This window comes from Drosophila mauritiana, chromosome 3L (genome assembly GCF_004382145.1).
Source record: "Drosophila mauritiana strain mau12 chromosome 3L, ASM438214v1, whole genome shotgun sequence".
In the NCBI taxonomy this organism is placed as follows: Eukaryota; Metazoa; Arthropoda; class Insecta; order Diptera; family Drosophilidae; genus Drosophila; species Drosophila mauritiana.
In genome coordinates, this window is record NC_046669.1 from 8,441,641 (window position 1) to 8,465,358 (window position 23,718).

A 23,718-nucleotide genomic window follows, 5' to 3' on the forward strand; every position below is an offset into this window, starting at 1 on the left:
TTGCAAAATCTAATCTGAATCTGAGTGGAGTATCGTAAAGTTAACAGGGTAAATTTATACACCTAAGTTATGATGAAGCTCTTTGACGCATTTAAGCATTAAGTGTTTGTTTTTTTACGTTTAATGATAATAGCGGAACATTAAAGTGCTCACGTACTCCAGATTAACGGTGAGTAAATTACGAAATTTGTGAAATCTTTTGGAACAGCCTGGTAAACAAATAGTCAATGCATGATTAAGGCTAATTTATTCCCCGTATATTGTTATTAATAGTCTTGATGCAATTTAATAAACAAAATTTGTTTTTGAGGGCATTCAGACTTCGGTGCTTCAAAGGTTGCCCTTAATCTCGGCCTGATTCGATTGCGGCGCCGGATGTTATTAATTAATGCCAAAAGGCAGGGTCTGCGATTGTGACTTCGTGGGGATATCTGACGGTCGGCGTTATGTGGAATGTATAGTAGTTGTTAGAGGCGGCGGCAGCCAAAACTAATCAGCTAACAAGCCGCTTACGCCGCAGCATCGCCAAAAAGCCGAAGGAAGATCCCGCCAGACTTTATAAAGTTGTTCGTTACGCATGCGCATCGCTTTTTTGCAGTGAGCTCTTTTCATTTCCTTTTTTTTTTTTGTTTGTTTTTGTTGTTACTGGCATTTTCTTCGTTTTTTTCGGTTATATGTTTGTATTTATTGTGTTTTTTTTTTTTTTTTGCTTTTTGGCGACGGCGTCATCTCGTCATCCGCGCGGTTTGTCGGCGATTTTGCTTTGAGGCGGTTTTTCCATTCATTTGCATACATTTTGCATTTGCACATGGCAGCCAGACGTGGTCATATCGCCCGGATCCCCGACAGAAATGTTGCGAAATATCTTTGGACACACGCTCGGGGATCCAGTGCAGGGGTTTCTGGTCGAAGAGGGCTGCTGGAATCCGGAATCTGGCCCTTTGAAGCCCAAGCCAAGCTCGTAAATGCCAAACCGCAAGTGCATTTGTAGCGATTTTCACAAGTCGTAGCTAATTTCTGTTGGTTTCTCGCTTGGCTTCGCCCCATTCATTATCATCCGCCGCCGTTTCGGATTCTGCATTTTGGCTGTGGAATATTTCTGCTGTGTGGGAATGACCAACGTTGCAACGGCTGGGAATGCCGCAACATTGTTGGGGTTTCGGTGGAGTATCGTTGGTGGTAAGTAAGAACCCATTGGCAAGCGTAAAAATTCCAAAGCCTGAAGAGTTCAATAAGTTATAATAATTCAAATAACGATCTAACCAATCAATAAGAGACGCATCACACTTAGCAGCTTAATAAAATTAAGTAGATTTTGACAGGGAATTAATATTCGACGGTCATACTTCAAGTAAGCTGAAGACCTTAAAACCAAAATAGTCATTGACCACACGATATAGACGCACAAGCTTACCATTTGTACCGATTTGGGCCATTTGCGGCTTTGGGCCACCAAATTTGTGGCGCGTACGTCCTTCACGCTTGGCTGCCATTTCGGCACTCGAACTCGCCGGCAGTCAAACGTGGCCAAAAGCAAAACAACTCCCCGGCACTCGGAGCTCGTGTTAAATGCGGTAAATAAACGAGGCTTACTTGGCTGAGGAATTTTGTTTTTTATTACGGTATGACTATCATGAGCATAACGCCGAGATGCCATGGGATGGGGTCTAAAAACTAGCCACTGGCCAAGAAGCCAACGATCTCAGGTCTTCACACTTTTAAAATGCAATTAATAATAAAATTGGCACGCAAGAGCTGTTCGCAATGAAATATCAATCTATATGGACTCAAGTATTTATGTTGAATAGATAGAAATGTCAGGTATGGGGCCACATGTTGTCCAAAAAATGCTTAAAGTTAATGCAACATATCAAAAATTATAGCATACTTTTTGGGGGTCACTCAACAGAGAAAGGAAACGAAAGCGATCGTTTGTAGGTCTAACTTAATAGTTCCCGATATTTTCAACCAATAATTTCATTTGAAGATGATTTTTGAGATATTATAATATTCTGAGCTACCTCTTTTCTAAGGTTGCTCAAACTGCAGGCTTTTAAATAAATTACAGCTTACAAATTGCATAAATTGCCTTGACTTCTCACCGAAAAGAAGCTTCCAAAGGTTGAATGATTGATGATAGAGTGCGCTCTCGTCGGAGGCTTCATGCTACTTAGGCGTGCCAAGTCAGTCAGATCGTGTAGCAGCCAAGATCCATATCATTAGGAACTCCAGCTCTAGGTACAACTCCATCTCTATCACCATATCCAGATCGCGGGGTCTTACGTAAGCCGTGGCCGGCGGTTGAGTTCGCTTTCAGTGCCGAAAGTACAAGTTAAGTACATACATCGTGCCACTATTAACGCTCCACTGACAGCGGCAAAACACGCATCAAACAAACATACAAATCGGCAGAATGGAAAATCGACAGCATTGTAGTGAGTGTGAGTGAGTGAGTGTGCGAAATGCTGCACCGTGAAAAACCGGGGGTACACTTTGGAGGGGGGCCAATCGGAGTCAGAAGCGGAAAGGCAGCCAGCGTATAGAGGCTGCTAGCGAGGCAGCGATCCGATTTGATGGATATTAAAATGACCGTAAAAAGGAATTAAGGTCTGTCAGACTTGGCGTTCACAGCACCCAGTTGCAATCGAGTGAATATGCCGTGGCGGCAAATGGCAAACAAAGGCCCTAAAAAACTCGAAACAGATGCAAAGTCCGCAGATTTTTACATATTAACCGAACAAATATGCCACCAAAAAGGCAGCCGAAAACAAAAATGCATTCGTCGAGTCGGCAAACTTGCAAAAGCATCCCGGCGATGCGAAACAAACAAATCACGCGCATGCCACTCGAATTTTCGTATTCCTCGGCATTCTCTCTCTGTGTTAAAGGAAAGGGCCTTGGATTGGATGATACTGGGGGATATGGACACAAACCGCAGAACTTAATTAGTGTCACGTTGCACTCAAGCCGAAACAAACGGAAATCGGCAGGACGCCAATTGCGGATGCCGGAATGCCGAATGCTAAATGCTGTTGATGACTTCCACACAATTTGTTCAAATGCCAGGGATGGCTTGTACTTAACTCTTTTAAAATATCTATCATTTATTGATTTTAATTTACACGCAATATACATTTAATGATCATGAACCACGTCTAGCATTAATGTTATTCACCATCCAAATATCTATCAAATGTTGGTCTAAATTCACACGCAAAACCAACTTAATTGCTACGATCATACACTGCCAAATAAAATTAAAATAAATTGCTTTACCATTAAATATTTCATTTTAAAATAATCATCGTATTTTATTATGGATACTGAGATTCCATTTCATTTAATTGCTTAACTGCTTGGTAAACAAAGCTATTTTAAAAGCAGACTTGGTAAAAATGAAAGTAATTTTCTTTATGGTAATGAAGTGTGAATACTTATAATTCATTTCACAATTATATAATATTCATATTGATTTTTTTAAAATTTTTACCACCTTAAGCGAATAACCTGGATACGTAATAGCTTAAAGATTCTTATCTACAGTCCCTTAAGCCAAATGTCTCAATCGCTTGAATCTTCCCAGCCCTGATGGTAATTTAGATCTCTTGCACAACCTCGTGACGTTTGCTTCGTTATTTTGGCCCTTTTTCAAAAGATCGTCGTGGACAATGTCTGGCCGGTGGTAATGGAATGGAATGGAATGGCCAATTTGACTGATGAGCGACCCACACAGCGATGCGATGTCCGCTGATAATGTGTGAGCCAAGATAGCCATCATCTCGCTCGCTCTCGACCAACGTGTGAAGTCCATCAATCGTGCGCGGTATCCGTATCTGTAAGCGCATCTGTATCTGTATCTGTATCTGCGCTTGCGTAGCTGTATCTGGCGTGCGACCTGCTCTGTACTCCATTCCCCTAAGTTACGGCGACCACCTGGGTGGGCATGAGTTTCGCTTTCAGTTTTATGTTTGAAGTCGCGTATGCACTGCAAGAAAATATTTTGCAGTGTTCTATTACTATAAGTAAAATATCTACATTTTATGAATTTTTAAGTTTTATTTTAATAAAAAATATTACAAAAATTGTTTATATTCCTTTTGTTGGTTAATTGTTATCATATATTGCTCGTTAATGCGCGAAACTACAAAAGTAAATTGTAATACCATTCAGACTGTCTACAAAATTACCAAAAAATGTGATTAATTTATTCAGTACTTTTTTTTCAGTGTATGGATGAGGAACTCACACGTCGTTGCGCTGGCATTAATCATGCGAATGGCCGAAGGACCTGGGCAACATAAAAGCAAACCACAGCCCCCAATTAGCCAGCTCCAGCAGGCGATTAGCCCGAGCCTAGAACTCTCTGCTTGTGTGTGGTCCTTTTTGGGGGTCAGCAGCTGAAATCGGGACTCTTGGGGCCTGGACGCCAACGGACTTCTTTTTTTTTTGGCGGGCTTAGTCAATTTCGGCGAATGCCTGTCTATAATTACTGAGGCATTAAGCCCGTTTCCATGGCTTGGTTTTCGGTTGCGCCTCGCTAGCCGGCCTCCTTTATGCTGGGCTGGCTGCCTTGCCCACGCGTGCGCTACCGAATGGTGGATCACCAGCACCCCCCTCCTCCCACTCGACATCCCTGAAGCCAGCTACCCCCCATCCGCTATCCGCAACACCCCCTGGAACCACCCGGCACACACGACTAATTTTCCAATTGGAAAATCATGTGCTTTACATATGAAAAGGCCGCTGCGCGTGTCGCTCGGCCAACCATGTGAGTGAGTCGATGTGAATACACTCGAGTGTGCGATACGAGTATTCCAGTGAATACACCACTGTATATGGTATACGCTGTATACATTCACGAAAAAACGCAATTATATCGGTCGGTTGCATTTCGATACATTTGGTTGCCTTACGCCGCACACGACTGACCGCGCATGTTTTTTTTTTTATTTTTTTCGACTGGCGGAGCAGCCGAAAAGGGGCCGCAGGTAGGGCTTATAGATCGAGCTACCAAGCCTCGTTTCAAAACTCAAATTATAGAAAACCAAAAGTGTGACCGCTGCACAAACACAAGCGAAGAACTGGGCACAGAGGTGTGGAAAGATTGAACGGATTGATTGGGGGGTTCTAAGTGGGGCTTAAAAATAATATAGATATAACCACAAGTGCTAGATTCAAAAATACTATTTAATAAACACGAAGTTTATTTTCTTGATCATCAAAACTTAAGTTATCTTCTACACTTTATTTGGATTATTCATCAGTATGCACATACTTGTTCAATCATACATAGGTATGGAGTACTATAGTTCATAAACCAATCACAAAGGTGTCTAAAAGTATGCAACATAGAATATTTTCCCTTGTAATTACTGTGACACTGTTGATAATATGCCTATTATTTAGATCCCTTGTCACCACCGCCTCTGGCCATCCATCTATTATGTATATTTTAGGCGGCGCTTCGGACAGCTGAACGTAACCTCGTCTTGGCCGCCCCCCTTTTGGCCCTGTTACAGTGATTAATTTGCCAAAGGCAAAATACTTACTTTGATGGCAGTGGCGTGCCGCAACGCTGAGTCCATGCCACAAACGCTGCTTTGATTCCCCACAATCACCCCACCACCTCCTTTCCGAGTCTGTCCTTCGCGTTTAAGTGAATTTGTTGCACATTTGCATTTAGATGACGGAGGCCGCACTTGTTTATGGCCAAAACCCGACTGGTAGAATGCTGTTGGACACTTTCGATGATGTTGAGGCAAGAGTGTAAGTAAAATGGATGGAACTGTTATAAACAATGATATACTGGGCTTGCTTAAAATATAGTTATATAAATACAGCAGCCTTATTTATTCAATATTAATTCAATCAGGACTAACTTCCTTGATTTACAATTCAAATTTTAAGAAACCCCTCTTTATACATTATTTGGTTATATAGAACAAAAATCAATTACTCCACTGTGGCTTGGAACCCTCGAGGAATTCTTGTTCCCTGCCAATGGGCCGTAATTATCCAGCTGCAGAGCCAACTTTCTTTTTCATGGCAGATAATACCAACCTTGAAATGTCTAAATTTACCACGCCGGACAGTCCCCCATCGCGAATAAAGTATGGGGGGCAGTCCAGAAATTCCCTTAACCACATTCATTTTGGTAGCCCCTCAAACGCCGGCGCAACAAATTATTGCGTTTAAAAATAATTTCCTTTAAAAATAAACTTAATGAAACAGCGCGTGATGTGCAATTGACACGAAGAGCCCTGGAGTTGGATCCCAGGCTTATGGATCCAATGGATATGTACGGGGGCAATGCAAACAATTTGCCCCACAGATTCCAACGGCTACTGGCTGCACGCACTGAATCCATACGAACATGAACCTGAACCTGAAACCGAAACTGAATCTGGGATCTGGAATCTGGAGTTTGAAGCCCGGGGAATGGGCGAGTAAACCCATAATTATCCATGAGCCCAGGCGTCGTGACATGAGAAGAAGTAAAAACGTTTATGGCACGCCAAAAGCTCCAATTTGCCGGGCTGATTTCGCAGCTGCCGCTGGTGGGTCCCCCTTTTCAGATCGGTGGGCATTATAATTAATCAAGAGTTGTATGCACAGAAATCAAAAATAATCATCAATGCCTCTGTGGTGCGATGAGAAAGTGTTGCAGTTGTTGAAAGCGATTGCCCACAGCCAATTCCCCGTGATGACGGCCAACTCCGGGCGTCAAGTGTCCGCCATTATCACCATCATCATCATCATAATCGTCAGCAGCATCCGCAGCATTCGCAGCATCGTGATAGCCCAAACAACAAGGCGCAACAATTTGGCATTACATGGAAATTGCACTCAATATTAGCTGAAAGGGAACCCAAAGCAAACCCAACCCATCGCATCCCATACCATTCCATCCGCACTGAGCCGGCAAACCGAACCCGAATCCGAAGATGGGCTGGTCCTCTTGTCTCGCACCATTTAATTAGATGCCGCGTCAACAAGGTGCTAAATGGGCTGCCATTATGCTGCTGCCAAGGCGTTGGGCCGCGTGGGCTGGGCGGATGCACCACACAGCGAGAAAATACCGCATAAAACATTTTGAAGCTATCCGTAACCATACAAAATGAAGCCACCATAGACAAACCTAGCTTGGATAATGTATATAACATATCCGTAAGTCTCTTTGGATTCCGATCTTCTAGTTAGATTATTTGAAACAAAATATTATAATATTGTGCTTAATATTTGTTAATAATTATATTTAAGGAGTTGCCATTGGTTATCTTTGCATGATCATGATGTGTACAACCTATATTATGATAAGCCATATCCATATATGGATTGGGTCCAACTTGCATTATCTAACCAACTTATCGTACATATTTTTTCTCAGTTTGAAGACGCCGCTCCTGTTACCGAAAAAATGAAAGCTTTCCGGGCTGTGCTGCAACCAGCTGTCGGAGGAGCTGCCCCACCCGGGGGCATGCGTTGCTCTCCTTGTTCGATGTGCTCACCTCGTTGACTCGGCCGCCTGTCCACTTGTCCACCTGTCCAGTTGTCCGCTGGTCCGGCAGTACTGATTATGCAGAGGTGATAATTGCAGTGTCCGGCGCGTCAAGATTTATTTTTTGAGCTTTAACGATGTGTTAAAATAAATTGCATATGTACGCTCGGCAAGCGACCGCTTCGCACTCACTTTCCTCACTTTTCCATTCTGGCCGCCCGTGAAAACCCACAAAACGTCGCGCCTGTGTACATAAAAATTTAATGGGCGCCTGCTGCATCTGCGTGAGATACGTACGAGTATACCCATATCCATATAGGTGTGCCCTATGGACCCCGTCCACCCCACTTTATATTCGTAATTGCAAGCGGGCTTATTAAAACATCGGGGTGTGCCGGAAGGGGGAGGCGTGTGCCCGCCCATAAATCGCATAGGGACTTTCTAAAAATCGCAGATTTATTGCCCAGTCAAGTTCAACTTTATATATTTGGTTTTTTATCTCTTATTTCTTGGTCAACTAACGGTTGGGGATGCGATCGTAATTCAATATATTCCCCCCCGTCTAACCTCAAAAATGTCTGTCTGCCTTCCAGTGAATTCTGCTTCACCTCTGGCCCAAAAAATAAAAAAAAGGAAAAGAGATTTCTGAATTTCTGGTAACTGGATCTGTTCGAGGATATCGTATGTATTTTTTCGACTTGCCTGTTGCGTTTTCCAGCCTAATCAGTCGTGAATAATTTGCAGCTACTGTGTACGCCCCGGCATTTGGATCGAGGATCCGGGGGGCACTCCTTCCGCTTGGCTAAAGCGTGTCTGCAACATATGGCTACCTCCGCCTCCAACTTCCACTCCGACTCCCTGAAGCCCGTCTACAGCTGTAAAAAGTCTGGCTCTGGCTGCACTTTGCATTTCTCGTACGCTTTTTGCGCCTTCTGCCCTTTTTTTCGGGCGTAGCACGTGCTTCAATGCACATGACACCGAATCAGAGTCGGATTTTTGGGATCAAGGGGTCTGGACAGGAAGTGAAGGAGTCTGAAAGCAGTTCTTTAAATAGAAATATGAATATATCTTGTTAGATCTCTGACTAAAAGAAATATTTGATCATATCATATTACCATCAAACATATCTTATTTGGCCAAGACGAAAGTTAAGCAACATTATATTTGCATTTGTAAATGCCTCGTCAATGATTTACATATCTCACTTTGGTCATTCACAATAATTCTGTGAAGCCCGTACTATGTACGGGTTTGTACGTTCTTCACATCAAAGAAAAATCCCCCGAGGAAGTAGGGAATATCCAGTGTTTCGCCCGAGAGCCCAGTCACAATCTGCAGATTGGGCGAGCCCATTGAACACTCAGAATGCTCGAGCCCGCTTTTTGTTTTAATCGCACTTTTCTCCGAAATTCGCAGCTTTGTCCATCATCAATCCGCTGCGAGTGGCCACCAACGTAGCTGGCCGGTTAACAACCACTTCCAGCGCCGACGGCAGCTGCCAGGCGAGGATCTGGGGATCTGGATGAGGATCGCGAGCAGGGACATCCGCTCAGCTCACTTCCCCAAGAAATTCGGCAAATCTTAAAGGCATAAAGCTCCCGATTCTTAGAAATTAGCCAGCCTAGAAACTCTATCTAGTCAGAGGAGCCGAGGGCAGGCGAGCTCATTGATTTTCGAGGCGGCTTTTTGATCTTGGGCCGGTCGGTCAGTCGGTCGATCGATGGATGGATGGATTGATTTTGATGGACTCGTTGGGCTGGCCCGAGCCCGATCGACAGCTGTTTTAGCTGGTTCGCCAAAGGTCTCAAATCGCGAAAAAGGTTTGAAAGCTTGCGCATGCGCCAAACGTTTGCTCAGCGATCTAACAATAATCCTCGTTTCTGGGACAGTTGGTCAAAAATATGGCTTTGCCAACTGCTAGTTGAGATCCAAAAAGAGGCACAAGCTCCACCAGCTGGCTAAGCTCCCTTTTCATGAATTTCGGTCTTGTGATAATCAAATTAGATACAGCTGTTGAAATAAAAGGAAGCAAATTGTTGCCGTAAATTTAAAAATCTAACTTTTTTCATAGAATCCCTACTCAAATAGAGAAATATTTATACTCTCTTTTTCCATTTTTGTTTATAACATGTAAGCTGTGATAAGTAGATGCTAAGGGTTGATTAGGCTTGGCTCGCTCATATTGTTATCAAAGGAAATTTATATAGAATTTTTTAAAATGTATTGTTTTTCTGAGTTTTTAATCATTTAAAGCTAGTTATGATAAGCTGTAAAATAATAAAAGGTTGTGACATGTCTACATGACCGCTACGTAAGATTTTACATGCTTAAACATAGGCGCCATCACAAAATTGTGTTTAAAAATTGAACTAAAAAGGTAAGCATACATATCTGTGCTATCGATAGTCAATGAACTAAACTCAGTTTTGGCGGTATTTCTTAAAAGTAAAGAAAACCATATACGACATAAATTTAAGGCCCCAGCAACCATGCTATTATTTGAAGCCTTTGCTGATTCTACATTCAGTATCTGCGTTTTAAAACTCATCTTATTCGGCTTTCTTCTTCTTAAAAGGTTTATAGATGACTTTAGATGACACTTATCTACCGACAAATTAATGCTAAAAGTATAAAAATTTCCACAATAACCTAAAATTAAACAGGGAAATAGGTGGAAGGCAAAGGGCGGGAGAAGAGGATATTTAACAATGCGCGGATTTATACTCTAACAGCGGTGTATATCGGCGTAGCATAATAAATACGACATTGAGAGCGCTAAACGTTAAAATAAATATCAATCTGTTGTTTTGTGTTCCGCATTCTTTCCTTCAGGACTCCAGTTTTTATCAGTCTGAGAGCCTTGTGTGCCCAATTCACAGCAACCGAGCGAGCCAATCGGTGAGGGGGCTTAGTTGAGTGTCCTTGGCGGAGGCCTCCGCGAACTGGATATTCTGTGCGATGTGTGAGAATTCGAAGTCGCGTCCTGGCTTGCCCAGTGTGATGGTTTTGCTGCTATCCTCATCGCCCACGGATTGAAGTTTGCGACTTCTGGTGTCGCGCACTGTATGCAGTTCCGACTCCAATAGGCTTTTAATGACCTGGGCGCTCTTGGCGGTGGTTTGATCCTGCTTGTTGCAAAGGACTAGCACAGAGCAGGGTTGTGTGGCACTGTCTGATAGGATGGTGTACAGAAAGCTGGAAAACCAATGAGATTAGCACCGTATCTAGGTTGTACATTACTTGAAAACTCACTCTGCCACATCCCGGATATCCTTGTGGGCAGTAACCGAGTCCACCACAAAGACAATGCCCTTGGCACGGTGTTTATATAGCTCCAAGCACTTGTCGCGCACCCTATAATGTCCTGGTATATCCACTAACCTGGTAGACGCGCTGCCCGCCTGGTAATCTCCAACGTTCTCCTTGATGGAAGTAAAAGTGGCCGGGAATTTGCCGTGGATCAACTGCATGAAGATGGCACTTTTCCCGGATTCACTGAGCCCAGTGAGCAGAAAGTCCTTGCGGCCAGACGAACGCTTTCGCAGGATCACAAATATGGCTAAAAGAGAAAACGTGTGATTGCGATTTCAGACATCAGGTGAGACTCCCGGGGACAAAAGGCGAACTCCACGTGGCGTACTCACCCACTGCAATGAAGCCCAGCAGGAGGGCCACTAAAATGGGGCCCGTGTCGATCTCGCCCAGCTTGATCTGCTTCCGCTCTCGAGCATTTTCATTTAGTTTGTCCATTTCGGCTAACAAAACACCAAACAAATTGGATGGGGAAAATGACACGCACTCATCTAGAGTGAACGCAGCGCAACACTATGTATACGAGCAGTGTAGGAAAACACCCTTAGACCAAGGCGCGTGATTCAAACTGAATCTTGTCCGAAAATACATTTATTTGATGTGGTGCTTACATAAAATTGGGCCTTTACATTCAAGAGTCAATGCGTGATGAAGCTTAGCAAACCATAACAAAGTACATAGTTTCGAGCGCCTTCTAAGTGCTAAATGAAATGGAGGGATTTCGCTCGGATGAAATCACGCCCCACGATTTTTCACAAAGCCGTAGATGAGTCGAAATGTCAGGTTGCAGGAGAATGCCCAGGCGGGCACAGAAATGGCATTGGCCACGCCAGTTGGAAAACTAAGAAGACCTGTGAACGGAGCCAGGCTGATCGCTTCATCGATGATCATGACGGGCGTTCCACGATTCCGGATGCTGATAAACACGGTTATTGCGGAGAGCAGCACCTTAGATCCGTAGAACATGGCCGTATCGATGCTCATCCGCATGAAGTTCTCCATTCCCCGGGCAGATTTCAGTTTCGCCTCCGCCTCTGATACTTTACGCTCGGCGCGCATAATTTTAATGGTCCTGGCGTACTCTCCGGAATGCTCCGCATTGCTGACCACCTCCACTTGCTCCCGGGCGTCGTTCAGTTCTGTCTGCAACTGCCGAATTTCCGTGGAGTTCCTTACGCCCCACAATCGCGATACTTTGAGCTGCAAGTCAGGATAAGGTTCTATACCGGGATTTTCTCTTGCGGATGGTACTCACGTAGTTCCTTATGAAATCTGGCAGGATTGTGTTCAGCAGACTGAGCAGGGCGATGAGGGCGAACAGTGTCATGCTTTTGTGTCAGATTTGTATCCAATTCGGGAAAATTTACGACAGTCTGTGATTAATCGTGTTACTGAATGGAAAACAAAATAATATGCCAGTGTTGTATAACGAGCACCAGAAAGTCATCAGCTGAATTGGTCAGTGGCGTAGGAGAGGGGATCGTTTCCCACAAGTATTATATTTTCACATAATTTTCGATAAATTTTCTTAAAATTTTGAGCTACCACTGAAACAAATTTCATTGTAAATGAAGCATTTGTTGAAAAAAGAATTTTAAGTATTTTCGATTTTCTAAAGTGCAAAAGTGTATTAGAAATATTGAATAGTTAAATATAAGGTTTATTGTACGCCATATATATTTAGTCTTAAAATTTATTTCAAACCCCCTTGATTGTAAAAGTTTGAACTCTACCTAATCCCATGTAGCTGTGCTGGCACTAAGTTGGCAGCGCCGGCCCTCTGGTGTTGGAAAACTGCGGAAGCTCTCAGCTGAGCCGGCAAAACAAAAACACATCTGCTTGAAAGTTTCTTGAATATTCCACGGGATTGGATTTTCAGGGAGTTACCAATGAGCCAGCGCAATAATGGAAGATAGAAATGAAGAGGTAAAAATGTGCGCCATGAAGCTTAAATAAATAACACATGTTTTTCGATAGATTGAACCGTGCAGGAGTATTGGGCCACATGAGTTGGACGTCGTGAAAAGCCAGGCGGTGATTAAGTTGTCTCCCGTGCCAGTGCCCGCCCACTTCAAGCGGCTAGAGTGCAACACCAACTTGAATCTTCCGCCTCTCAACTGGCTGACAACGTCGCACAGCAGCCATGGATTACACCAGGCTCTCTACCAAAGTGCCGGCTTTGCCAGTTTTCGACTGGGCCAGATGTTTCCTGACTGCGTGGGAGAGGTGGATGTGGTCAGCGACGCGGAGAATATCAAGCAGCTACTCAAGTTGCCTTACAGCGCGAAGAGCGCCATCAGCATGGTTGTGCACAAGGTGGGCAACACATTGCTCCTGGATGAGTTCGACATCCAGAAGTATCTGCTGCGAAAGGCGGATGACGACTGGAAGTGGCTAAGATCCTTTATTCTGGAGCACGTCCTGACCTATGGAGATACACAGCACAATTACTGCCTGAAGGAGCGGTCCCGGGAGGCGCTGCAAACAAAGAATTTGCTGTCCAAGTTCCTGTATCACAGCCTGAAGCAAACTGGTGATGAGCTGGACTACGATGTGGCCAATACACCCACACAGCTAACCAGCCGCAAACAGGGATTGCCCATCACGGGACCAGTTCTCCCAGAACCGAAAATAGAGGAGAACGTTCCAGACCCAAAGTCGAGCCATGCCTTTAATAGAAACGTGGTCTGGACATTTGAGGATATACGCATGCTTATCGGCACAGATATGCCCATATTTGGAGGACCCAACAGGCCGTGCATCAGCTTGCGTTTAAGGGATGCGGCTCAGCCTATAAATGTGTTAACCGGAATCGATTACTGGTTGGACAATCTTATGTGTAATGTGCCCGAGGTAGTGATGTGCTATCACCTGGATGGCATTGTTCAAAAGTACGAGATCATCAAGACCGAGGACCTGCCGTACCTGGAGAACTCGCAGTTTTCGCCTCAAGTGGTTCGCAACGTCGCACAGAACATTCTAGCCTTTCTTAAGGCCAATGCCACCAAGGCGGGTCACACCTATTGGCTCTTTAAGGGGCGCAACGATGACGTAGTCAAGTTGTACGATCTAACTACATTATGCCAAAATCAGGCATCTGAGAAGTCGGAGGAAGATCCACCCGAGCAACAGGTTAATCCCTTCACCGTTCCGGTGGGAATGCTGCTTTATTCAGTGGCTCGAAACATGAAGAACACACTGCCTCATATAAGTCCTAAGGCAGCGGGCAATATACGTGCACTACTGGATAACTGCATCAAGCTGCTGCCCAAGGAACAATACCCACAAATCGTGAGCTCTTCCCACTATATACTCTCGGATCTACATGTGCCGGCGGGCATCGATCCAAAGTCGCCCAAGTTTGAGGAAGTGGACTCAGATGATCAATCGTTGTATGACGACGATGAAGAGGAGGACGAGGAGGACTATGAAGATGATCTTCTAGACTACTCAAGTGAGAAGAGCTACCAAAGTAGCGAGCAGAGCGGTGGCAGAGCTAACGTGGCTGTGCGTCATATATGCGATGCCCTAAGAGACTTTAAATCTCATGCCAAGAAGTCCAAGCCGGCTCCTCTAATAGCTACAACTGCTGAGCGGTGTAGCTTTTCATTGGAGCACATTAGTGCTGGACTATCCTGCCTGCAGTATTTCAATGGAAGTCAAGAGGAGAAACTAAAGGAATCGGAGGCAAATGCCAAACAAGAGGAGAAGCGCCGAATTCTGCATGAGGAGCAAAATCCGAATATGGCAAAGCCTTGCAGCGCGATTCCTTTACCATACGAGCAGCTTAAAGTGAGCCAGCAGCCAGCACAAGTTGTGAAGAAACCAAACCCCAAAACGCAGGCCAAACGCAGCAAATCCAAGGAACTCACCACTACTACCAAGTCCAAATCCGCCAATGCCAGTAATCGGCAGATGAGTGCCAAGTTCAACACACAACACTTTGGCTCCTGGAACGTCCACTTAAAACTTCTGCTGTTAGAAAAGGCCTGCCTGACATTTGCCACCCTGGCCGAGCACTATTATGAATCCCGCCGGTACGGATCTACCTTGCGATCCATTGAGCTGGCCTGTCGTTGCCAACAAGTGCTCAACAAGTATATGGCCAATGTAGTTTCACAGTACAGTTGCTTGCTAGGCCGGGCGGGTGACTGCTTTTTCCAGATTTCGAAAAACTGGGAATCCATTGAGGAGTACATCCAGCAGTTTGGGGCGTTGGATCCCTCAATGGACTTTATCGGCGACGAGTTGGCTCAAGAGCTGGAAGGCGAAGAAGAGGAACTGCCCTCCTTGGAGCCTTCCGACAATGTGGAACAAGTGATGCTGCACAGCTGCAAGTGCTACGAACAAGCATTGGAGCATGCCCAGAAAGCGGAAAGCAATGAACTTCTTCGGCGACTAGGAAACGTGCGGAACGAGCTGGGTCTTAAGTACATGTACTGGGCTCAAGGTAGGTAGCGCAACCATTGAAATCATAAATATACTAATGGAAATTATAAATTGCAGAGGAATACAGTGAGTTAATGAAGAAGAAGGAGTCCACAAAAGACGCTGAAAATGACCAAACCGAGGACAGACCAACGGCAGATCCTTCCGAGCCGTTGTATGTGAAACTAACAGTCAACTCTTATGATTGCCTACGTCGAGGAATAGAAGCCTTCACTGCCGTGAAAGATAATGTCAATTTGGCCTTTCTATATTGCAATATTGGTAGATTTATGCGCCTGCGCGCCCACCTAATCATGCCCAATGAGAGGTAAATAGTTTATTAATAATCATGATTCGTTTTAAATAATTCTGAATCATCTTCATTTAGTGCTATAACCTTAGAAAGCCAAAAAGCCTTCTACAACGAGGCATTCAGCTATTACGAGAAGGCCAAAGATTGTCTGGATACTCGTAAAGCAAACCCCGAACTATGGGACCTCGTCCATTGGGAATTATCCACTGCCACTTTTACATTAGCTAAACAACTTCAGGACCACAGCGCAGCAGACAAATCCAGCCTAGTTGACGCCTCCAAAGAAGTGCTGGAATTGCTTCAGAAATCGTTGCGACTTTGTGATGTCGAACACCCTGGTGCACGCCAAGTGCTATACAGTTTTCGATCGGGCTTAATACACAAAAGGTAGGACGAGGACTATGAGTTGCAATTAGCAAATGCAATAAACAATTATTGACTTTTCCAGAATTGCCTCCTTCCACTACTCGCAGCTGCGTACTCATGGCTGTTGTGATTTCTCTCAGCTGCCCAAATCTACTCTACAGCTCTGTAAATATCACTACGAGAAGGCCACCCAAATTCTAGAGACCCTTAAGGAGGTGGGAGACCTGTTGGTGGTGCAGCTAGAGCGGATTTCCCTTCATGAATTTCTGGCCGAACGTAAGTTTATCATCTCTAAGGTCTTGAAGAGTTAGAAAATAAATTATTTCAATTTTCCGGCAGTTTCCACTCACACCGCACAGAAGATCAAGCAAATGCAAGCGGCTTTGGAAATTTGTTTACAGTGTGAGCTCATATTTGCCCACGTCATCGATACTAACAGTGGCCAAGTGGCCGATGACGAGTTTGCCGGCCATTTGACGCTCTTTGAGAGCCGCCTGCAGAATGCGCTGAAGACGCTTACGAAGCTCACGCTGGCCGGCAAGGATCCCAAGCAGTTGTCAAAGCTGTACAAGCGCATGTATATGGAAACCTTGACTGGGAAACATGGCCTAGGGGCCCAGCAATCGTCGACAGCTTGCTTAAAGCATTTGCACATGCTGCTCGCCCGGCTACGGGCCATGTGCGAAACACAGCTGGCCCCGCGACCAGCTGTACGTGTCTTCTGATAGGTTTTGCCCCAGTACCCACAACAGTTCGAATTGTATGCATTGCTCGTCGCTTGTTTATTGATGTAACATCTCAGCCCCGCCGCCCGCAGCCGCATTCATCGCTCTCCAAATGATCTGCTCCGATCTGCAAAGCAGCCAACACAAGCAGCACAGCCAGCTGTAGGATCTGCAGATTGAAATTACCATTAATGTGTCCATCCCGATGAAACCATAATCATCCCATCTCACCTTGCAACGCAGACTACTCATTTTGTAAGCGTTTGGAGTCAGTTTTCTGATCTGGTCATCGGCAGCTCGGCTCTTATAAAGTCTGAGGGCCCTGGCCCAAACGTGTCGTTTATCTAGATTAGCCTCCGCTAAATATCTTGTTCAACAAGCTAGCTATATCGGACTTGCGATGGATGTTCAGATCCGTCAATCTTGGCTTGAGGTTTCAGCCGACTTACATTTGCATTGCATTGCGAATAATGTTACTATTTAATATTTATCGTGTCGTCGTTGGCTAGTTCCAGTTCCCAGTCTTATAATAATATTTTTACTTAATTCCTAAGAGCAAAGCAACTAGTTAAAATCCCAATAAAGCAATCTTGAAGAGAAAATGCATACGGAGAAAGATCGTTTTCACTCGTCTTCTGGCTACTGGATGCTGGTACCCTGAGCCTGGCCAACATCTAAATAATTTATTATTCATTATTAAACGTTTGCGCCCGCCCATAAGCCATTCACAATTTGTGTAGCGCCAATTGAATATTATAAAAAGCTTAGTGCGGCAGTTTGGAAAGTGGAACGGTTAAGTGTTTATAATTTTATTGTAATTTTATCTCAATTTTTTTTGCTTTTGTATATAAATTCTACCAACGCAGCAGAATTTTCAGGCCACTGCCTTGACTTCACTGTGCCACTGAAAAATCGGTGTCAAGCTCTCGGCACCGTGGGGCAAAGCACCTGCAATACTGATCGAAACTATGTGGATCCGGAGCACGAAGAGTCATGCGGTCGGAATCTTACGTAATGGGGTCTCGTCTCCGGTAGACGATGGCGTAAGCACAGACGCCTGCTATCTGGACCGGCCCGAATTGAGAGCCAGCATTTTGGCCAGTGCGGATTCGGCCTGGCTGCACGTCTCCGGCGGCGTCTCAAGATTGCTGGACAAAGAGGCGAGGCCTGGAACTGCGTCTCCGGGAACCCGGAGAGCCGAAACTTGCATCATATTCGTCACGTAAGAGTTGGGCCTCTGCCTGGATCTGGTATAAAAACAAAACATTGCGCCAGAATGAGACATTAGTTACCTTCGCATCGATCAACTAACCAACTCAGCCTCAGAATGATGAAGTTCATGGTAAGTCTTAAGTTCTAATATTGTTTCTATCGACACCTCAACTGAGTCCAGTATGATCCTTTCAATGAAATATATATCTATATTATTATAATTGGATAATATGTTGGGATCTATCTTTTCTTGGATCCTAATGCAAGTTGTACCCAAATTAATTGAATTTTTCTTGAATCCCTTAGTGCATCTGCCTCTGCGCCATCTCTGCCGTTTCGGCCAACGCCTACGGACGTCCCCGTGGTGGATACGGTGGTGCCCCAGTCGGTGGCTATGCCTACCAGGTGCAGCCTGCCCTGACCGTTAAGGCCATCGTTCCCTCATACGGCGGTGGATACGGCGGCAACCGTGGAGGATATGGCGGTGCCTACGAGTCGGTGCCTGTGCCCGTGTCGTCTGCCTACAGCGGTGCCAATGTGGGATCTCAGTACTCCGGTTCCGGCTACGGCGGTGCTCCACCAGTCGATGCCCAGGCCATTGCCCTCGCCAAGCTCGCCCTGGCCGCTCCCAGCGCTGGAGCTCCTCTAGTCTGGAAGGAGGCTCCCCGCCACGCCCAGCCCGTCTATCCCCCCACCAGCTACGTGCCCCAGGAGTACGGATACAGCGAGAAGGTGAAGGGAGGCTCCGCAGCCGCTGCTGCCAGCTCCGTGGCCGCCGGAAAGAAGGGCTACAAGAGGCCCAGCTACTAAGTGGCAAAACGTTGAACAGTGAACCAAAAACTTACCTGCCAATAAGGAACTAGGTCATAATAATAAAAGCCAAAACATCAAGACTTAAATTTTGAGTATCTTATTCTTGCTGGGTTTTTAGTTTCGGGCCAAGAGTTGAGATCTGCCTAACTTCGCTGAATTGGCACAGACTTGCGGTTCATTGCAATGCCATGCGATACTTTGAGCCAGCAAAAATTTCTTGGTCTCGTAGTTAAATGAAAATGCTGCTTAAAGTGCTAAAGAAAAATTGTCATGTCAAATGAAGCTGAAAAGCTAAAATTCAAGTCATTTGTGGGGCCAAGTTAAAATTATACTTGGTCTAAAAAGCCTTAACGTTTTTAACTAACCATTAAATTAAAGAACCTATTACATAAAATGAGATTATATAGATTATAGTTTTGCTTAAAATTATTTTGTAAAATTTTAAGAATTATTGTAATGCTTTCCAAAACTTTAGTTTTCTAATTTCTAAGTTTTCTATGTGACTAGTGGTCACTTTAATGTGATGACTAAATATTTTGCCAGGATAACCGGCTGTAACCAGTTCTAGAAGAATCCTCCTTTAGGCCAGCCAAGTTCCCGGGCACAACCGACCTGGAAACCATTACCCCCAAGAATGTGGATAAAATGAAGTTCAATTCAACAAATTTTGGAGTGTATTCGAAAATAAACGCGTTCGTGGGTCCCAATTGAGAGAGTCGCGTGTTCATAGTGCTATCACTACCCAAAGCCCGGTAGAATAGCACATCGCGTAACCAAGCGATTTTATAATGGCCCGACAACAAGTAAATGACAGTACATAAATCAAATGTGAGTATATTCCAGCCGGGCAATTATGAAATGCCATTTCTGGGCTGAAACAGAACAATTAGTGTATATAGGTCACGTAAATGTCCAGGCTAAAATTTGCGTATAAAAGCGAGCGTTTCTGGTCGGTAAATCATAGTTTGATTGATTACCCCAAACCAACAAAACTAAGCACTCACCATGAAGTACCTGGTAAGTTGTGGTAGTCCCCTTGAAGGAGTGGCAGCCATCTGATCCTCCGTATTTCCCCTTTCCACCTTCAGATCGCCTGTGTTACCCTGGCCCTGTTCGCCTACATCAACGCCAGCCCAGCGTACGGCAACCGTGGAGGTTATGGTGGTGTCTATGGTGGTGGCTACGGTGGTGTTCAGCGCGTCGTCTACGAGGAGGTGCCCGCCTACGGACCCTCCCGTGGCTACAACAGCTATCCCCGCAGCCTGCGATCGGAAAGTAATGGAGGAAGTGCCGCTGCTGCCGCCGCTGCTTCCGCCGCTGCCGTGAATCCCGGAACCTACAAACAGTACGCCATTCCCTCGTACGAGTTGGATGGCGCTCGCGGCCACGAGATCGGACACGGCTACGGACACCGTGCCTACTAATTCCCGCTTCATCGGCAGTGAATTGAACTTGCTCAAATCCTCGAGTGGCTGTCATGGCGAAACTCTGAGAATCAGTGAATAAAAGCAGCTTGAACGCAATGGAAAATACCGAAAAGAAAACCGCATTGTGTGTTTTGCATTGTGACATACTTTTCAGCGCATTCGGGTAAAGATTTAGCGGTGGGTCATTATTATTATTCCAGACACAAGATGGGTTTCAAAGTAGTTCAGCTAGAATATTCACTGCAGCAGATCTCACTATATAGAATAACTATGCACTTCAAGCCACAAAGTAGACAGGTTCAGTGACTCCAGAAATTAGTTACCTATGGTAACAATTTAGCCATTTGCACAATTCTTTGAAACCATTAGTTTGTCTCAGATGAACCTCTTAAGTTTTATAATCAAACAAAGGGATATACATATATTATTATAATTAAATCCATATCCAATACCCCTTGGCCAGTTGTTGGCTCGTTATCCCATTAACCCGGTTGCGTTCCCGCACGCACCTCATAAGCAATCATTAAACCACCATTGATTTTGGGCCTCAGTTGGAGCATCTGCATCTGCCACCCCCAACGAAGGTCGACCGCCGAATGGAGGCGATACGATGCTGCGGTGAGCAACCTGCTCGAGCCGAAACGAGCTCAATGTGGAGCCCCGATATCTGGCTAGGAAAAGCTAGAAATCCACAGAAAGTTCCCCAACAAACTGGCCGAGAAGAGACGGCGAAGCCAGCTCTTGAGCCGTGATAAATTTCTGGGCGAGATCACGTTTCGAGTGCAACAATAAATTTGCTTATATAAAGAAGTGTGCTTGGCCATTTAATATGTTAATTCAGCCAACTGTGCCAAAACCCATACATCATAGCCATGAACAAGTTCGCTGTAAGTGTCCCTGAGAACCGCTTCCGTATTCCCTGCTGCTCTTCCATTTTCCGTACTTGTGCTAACTGGAAGCTTTCCTAATTTTCCAGACTCTGGCCGTCATCTTCTGCGCCTGCATCGTGGGCAGCTGTTACGCCAACTACGGTGGCCAGCAGAGCTACGGACAGCGATCCTATGGTCAGGATAGCTCCGCCGCCTCCGCCGCCAGCTCAGCAGCTGCTGCTGGAGCCGAGGGTCAGCAGCGTTATGAGCGCCCTGTGGAGATCATCGCCGGTGGATACCGCGGCAGCTATGCCCCCGAGATCCTGCGTCCCATCCAGGTCAGCGGTGGATATGGTGGTGAGCGACGTGGCTACAACGGTGGCAACTACCGTCGTGCCGGCTACGGACCCCGTTGGACTGTCCAGCCCGCTGGAGCCACCCTCCTGTACCCCGGCCAGAACAACTACAAGGCTTACGTCTCGCCCCCGGAGTACAGCAAGGTGATCCTGCCCATCCGCCCCGCTGCTCCAGTGGCCAAGCTCTACGTCCCGGAGAACCAGTATGGCAACCAGTACGTTAGCCAGTACTCTGCACCCCGCAGCAGCGGCTACTAGGCGCATACTTGATTATCCCCAGCCAGCCTGCCGGATACTTGATCTCAGCCTGATCGTGTACATAATAAACCACAAGAAAAAATCATAATCATATTTGGAATATATATTTTTCGGGGCTTTTAGCTACTCTTTATATCTATGAGAAAACAAATTTTCGGGGCTTCGAGCTCAAATGCAGCTGCAGCAGCTGTTCAGAGCGGGTGGAGCATTGTTCATTTGATTGCAGTCGCCACCGGGAATGTCTTTGAGTGTCTCGGCGGAAACGTGCTCCGGATTTGCTTGCTCCGGTTTGCTCGCAAATCACTCACCGAAGTGGCAGAAACCATAAACATTCAATTATTTATTGTGTCAGTCAGTCAATAATCTTGTGGCCAGAAAGCGCCACAGTTCGCCGAGTTTGCCGATTGCAGCGCTCATTTTCATATTTTCATATTTTCTGGCTGGTAAGCAATCGCATCTGCTGACTTGTTTGGGGCCAAACTCTTGGCCAAGAGCTTCAATGCTGCTGGCCATCGCTTGACATTCGAGTCGAGCGGTGAATCACGGCAAGAATTCTGGCTTCGAGTGCGGCACAATTCTTGGGAGAACTTGTCGTTGAAATTAAAACCGTGTGTAGAAGTGTTGTATGTTTGAAGAAATCTAATTTTTATTAAAAGTAAATTAAGCCGAAACATAAATAAAGTTATATATTATTACTAACTTATCTTACGACGTTTTTCAGTAACACAGTTTAAAATTTGGTACTTAGTTAGTTTGTAAAATTACTTTAAAATAAATATAAGAATGAAGTTCTAATCAAAAGAACTACTTAAATGTCAATCTATTTGAAACATAACTTAGAATATCGACGTAATATAATAAATTGTTTAAGGCAACAATATGAAATCCACTTTATGGCTATGCACATTTTTGGCAATTTTTAAAGAATTTTTTATCATGCGGGATATAAATTCATAGAACTGAGTTTAAGATCCACAAACTTTTTAAAAACATAGTTCAGCCTTAAAGCAAGGGTTTGCCCGACGTCCAAAGGCTTTCGTACCTCGCTGGTTCCGGTTAGTGTTCATTGATCGGTGGCTTAACCCCAGTTGGCCCGATTTCCGATGCGTGCATGGGCCGGATCGCCGTGGAGTACGGCCAAAGCCCCGATACCGCACACACCAGAAGCGAACAGAGCGTGCCGAGCAGGGGGAAGTCGCTATCAATGGAGCAGCTTCTCGGGGTTCCCGGGGTTGTGGCAGTGCCGCAATTTGGCGCGCAATTTCAATGAGCATAGAAATTGGAGACGATCCCGTGGCCTTATCGCCCTGGGCCAGAGGGGACGGAGGGGGCTGGAGATGCTGCCAGTGGCGGCCCCCCGAAAGTGACTGGTCATCGAGGTGGTTTGGTCACGTCTGGTGAGCTCACAAATCGCGGAGCAGCTCAAATGGTGTTGCTATAAAAGCAATTTGGACACACGCTCTGGTTAATTAGTTTTCGAAACAGTCCGTTCCTCGCACCACCACCAAAAAAAATGTCCGCCACCCTACGCCTTCTCTGCCTGATGGCCTGCTGCGTCGCCCTGGCTGTGGCCAATCGCCCCCACTACGGCGGATCCGGATACGGAGCCAGCTACGGCGATGTGGTTAAGGCCGCTGAGACCGCCGAGGCTCAGGCTTCCGCCCTGACTAACGCCGCCGGAGCAGCTGCCTCCGCCGCCAAGCTGGACGGTGCTGACTGGTATGCCCTCAACCGTTACGGATGGGAGCAGGGTCGCCCACTTCTGGCCAAGCCCTACGGTCCTCTGGACCAGCTATACGCTGCTGCTCTGCCACCACGCTCCTTCGTGGCTGAGGTCGATCCAGGTGGGTTCCTAACTAGGCTACAACATGGATTTCATAACTGGATTATAATGTTTATCCTATGACTATGGATTGACTCCATAGCACCGCTTTGCCACACATACTTACTTTCTTTTGTATCTTCTCTACCTTTCAGTCTTCAAGAAGAGCCAATACGGCGGATCTTACGGCCAGACGGCGTATCTGAAGACCGATTCCAAACTGGCTGCTGTGGCCATCTAAGAGCTTGGATTGTATAGCTCCAAAAGTGTTAATAAATAGTGATAGCTTAAAGCAATATAAATCAATGGAAATTCATTT

General features: G+C 45.5%; 8 protein-coding genes across 8 annotated transcripts; 5 read left to right on the forward strand and 3 right to left on the reverse strand.

Moving 5' to 3' along the window:
* Window positions 1-10,050: 10,050 nt before the first annotated feature.
* Window positions 10,051-11,326, reverse strand: LOC117139471 (signal recognition particle receptor subunit beta). The gene is made up of 3 exons (XM_033301788.1): window positions 11,143-11,326; window positions 10,751-11,057; window positions 10,051-10,693 (listed from the first exon to the last, which is right to left on the reverse strand). Exons 1-3 carry the CDS (start codon window positions 11,246-11,248, stop codon window positions 10,372-10,374), a joined length of 735 nt encoding a protein of 244 aa, XP_033157679.1. The 5' UTR covers window positions 11,249-11,326; the 3' UTR covers window positions 10,051-10,371.
* A 57-nt stretch (window positions 11,327-11,383) lies between these two features.
* Window positions 11,384-12,228, reverse strand: LOC117139472 (tail-anchored protein insertion receptor WRB). The gene is made up of 2 exons (XM_033301790.1): window positions 12,066-12,228; window positions 11,384-12,010 (listed from the first exon to the last, which is right to left on the reverse strand). The coding sequence occupies exons 1-2, from the start codon at window positions 12,135-12,137 to the stop codon at window positions 11,546-11,548; spliced, it is 537 nt and encodes a 178-aa protein (XP_033157681.1). The 5' UTR covers window positions 12,138-12,228; the 3' UTR covers window positions 11,384-11,545.
* Window positions 12,229-12,715: 487 nt separating this feature from the next.
* On the forward strand, window positions 12,716-17,268 carry LOC117139470 (erythroid differentiation-related factor 1). The gene is made up of 6 exons (XM_033301787.1): window positions 12,716-12,736; window positions 12,788-15,260; window positions 15,317-15,566; window positions 15,627-15,938; window positions 16,000-16,193; window positions 16,257-17,268. Exons 1-6 carry the CDS (start codon window positions 12,716-12,718, stop codon window positions 16,640-16,642), a joined length of 3,636 nt encoding a protein of 1,211 aa, XP_033157678.1. The 3' UTR covers window positions 16,643-17,268.
* Window positions 16,676-16,954, reverse strand: LOC117139474. The gene is made up of 2 exons (XM_033301792.1): window positions 16,874-16,954; window positions 16,676-16,811 (listed from the first exon to the last, which is right to left on the reverse strand). Exons 1-2 carry the CDS (start codon window positions 16,892-16,894, stop codon window positions 16,716-16,718), a joined length of 117 nt encoding a protein of 38 aa, XP_033157683.1. The 5' UTR covers window positions 16,895-16,954; the 3' UTR covers window positions 16,676-16,715.
* A 613-nt stretch (window positions 17,269-17,881) lies between the features above and the next one.
* LOC117139473 (chorion protein S18) lies at window positions 17,882-18,753 on the forward strand. Its single transcript, XM_033301791.1, has 2 exons — window positions 17,882-17,984; window positions 18,161-18,753. Exons 1-2 carry the CDS (start codon window positions 17,970-17,972, stop codon window positions 18,662-18,664), a joined length of 519 nt encoding a protein of 172 aa, XP_033157682.1. The 5' UTR covers window positions 17,882-17,969; the 3' UTR covers window positions 18,665-18,753.
* Window positions 18,754-19,578: 825 nt separating this feature from the next.
* On the forward strand, window positions 19,579-20,205 carry LOC117140214 (chorion protein S15). Its single transcript, XM_033303003.1, has 2 exons — window positions 19,579-19,684; window positions 19,756-20,205. The coding sequence occupies exons 1-2, from the start codon at window positions 19,673-19,675 to the stop codon at window positions 20,089-20,091; spliced, it is 348 nt and encodes a 115-aa protein (XP_033158894.1). The 5' UTR covers window positions 19,579-19,672; the 3' UTR covers window positions 20,092-20,205.
* A 669-nt stretch (window positions 20,206-20,874) lies between these two features.
* Window positions 20,875-21,668, forward strand: LOC117140325 (chorion protein S19). The gene is made up of 2 exons (XM_033303175.1): window positions 20,875-20,981; window positions 21,071-21,668. Exons 1-2 carry the CDS (start codon window positions 20,967-20,969, stop codon window positions 21,575-21,577), a joined length of 522 nt encoding a protein of 173 aa, XP_033159066.1. The 5' UTR covers window positions 20,875-20,966; the 3' UTR covers window positions 21,578-21,668.
* Window positions 21,669-23,037: 1,369 nt separating this feature from the next.
* Window positions 23,038-23,701, forward strand: LOC117140277 (chorion protein S16). Its single transcript, XM_033303106.1, has 2 exons — window positions 23,038-23,421; window positions 23,555-23,701. Exons 1-2 carry the CDS (start codon window positions 23,091-23,093, stop codon window positions 23,638-23,640), a joined length of 417 nt encoding a protein of 138 aa, XP_033158997.1. The 5' UTR covers window positions 23,038-23,090; the 3' UTR covers window positions 23,641-23,701.
* The last annotated feature ends 17 nt before the right edge of the window (window positions 23,702-23,718 follow it).

Excerpts from the sequence above, each read along its gene's own strand:
- LOC117139474 (XM_033301792.1), bottom strand. The coding sequence starts at position 16,894 with ATGAGTAGTCTGCGTTGCAAG. Across the intron at positions 16,812-16,873 it reads TGAGTAGTCTGCGTTGCAAG|ATCCTACAGCTGGCTGTGCT; the intron begins GTGAGATGGGAT and ends TTCAATCTGCAG.
- LOC117139471 (XM_033301788.1), bottom strand. The coding sequence starts at position 11,248 with ATGGACAAACTAAATGAAAATGCTCGAGAGCGGAAGCAGATCAAGCTG. Across the intron at positions 11,058-11,142 it reads GCTGGGCTTCATTGCAGTGG|CCATATTTGTGATCCTGCGA; the intron begins GTGAGTACGCCA and ends TTTCTCTTTTAG. Across the intron at positions 10,694-10,750 it reads GATATCCGGGATGTGGCAGA|CTTTCTGTACACCATCCTAT; the intron begins GTGAGTTTTCAA and ends TTGGTTTTCCAG.
- LOC117140277 (XM_033303106.1), top strand. The coding sequence starts at position 23,091 with ATGTCCGCCACCCTACGCCTTCTCTGCCTGATGGCCTGCTGCGTCGCC. Across the intron at positions 23,422-23,554 it reads CGTGGCTGAGGTCGATCCAG|TCTTCAAGAAGAGCCAATAC; the intron begins GTGGGTTCCTAA and ends TCTACCTTTCAG.
- LOC117139472 (XM_033301790.1), bottom strand. The coding sequence starts at position 12,137 with ATGACACTGTTCGCCCTCATCGCCCTGCTCAGTCTGCTGAACACAATC. Across the intron at positions 12,011-12,065 it reads CAGATTTCATAAGGAACTAC|CTCAAAGTATCGCGATTGTG; the intron begins GTGAGTACCATC and ends CCTGACTTGCAG.
- LOC117139470 (XM_033301787.1), top strand. The coding sequence starts at position 12,716 with ATGGAAGATAGAAATGAAGAG. Across the intron at positions 12,737-12,787 it reads TGGAAGATAGAAATGAAGAG|ATTGAACCGTGCAGGAGTAT; the intron begins GTAAAAATGTGC and ends GTTTTTCGATAG. Across the intron at positions 15,261-15,316 it reads GTACATGTACTGGGCTCAAG|AGGAATACAGTGAGTTAATG; the intron begins GTAGGTAGCGCA and ends TATAAATTGCAG.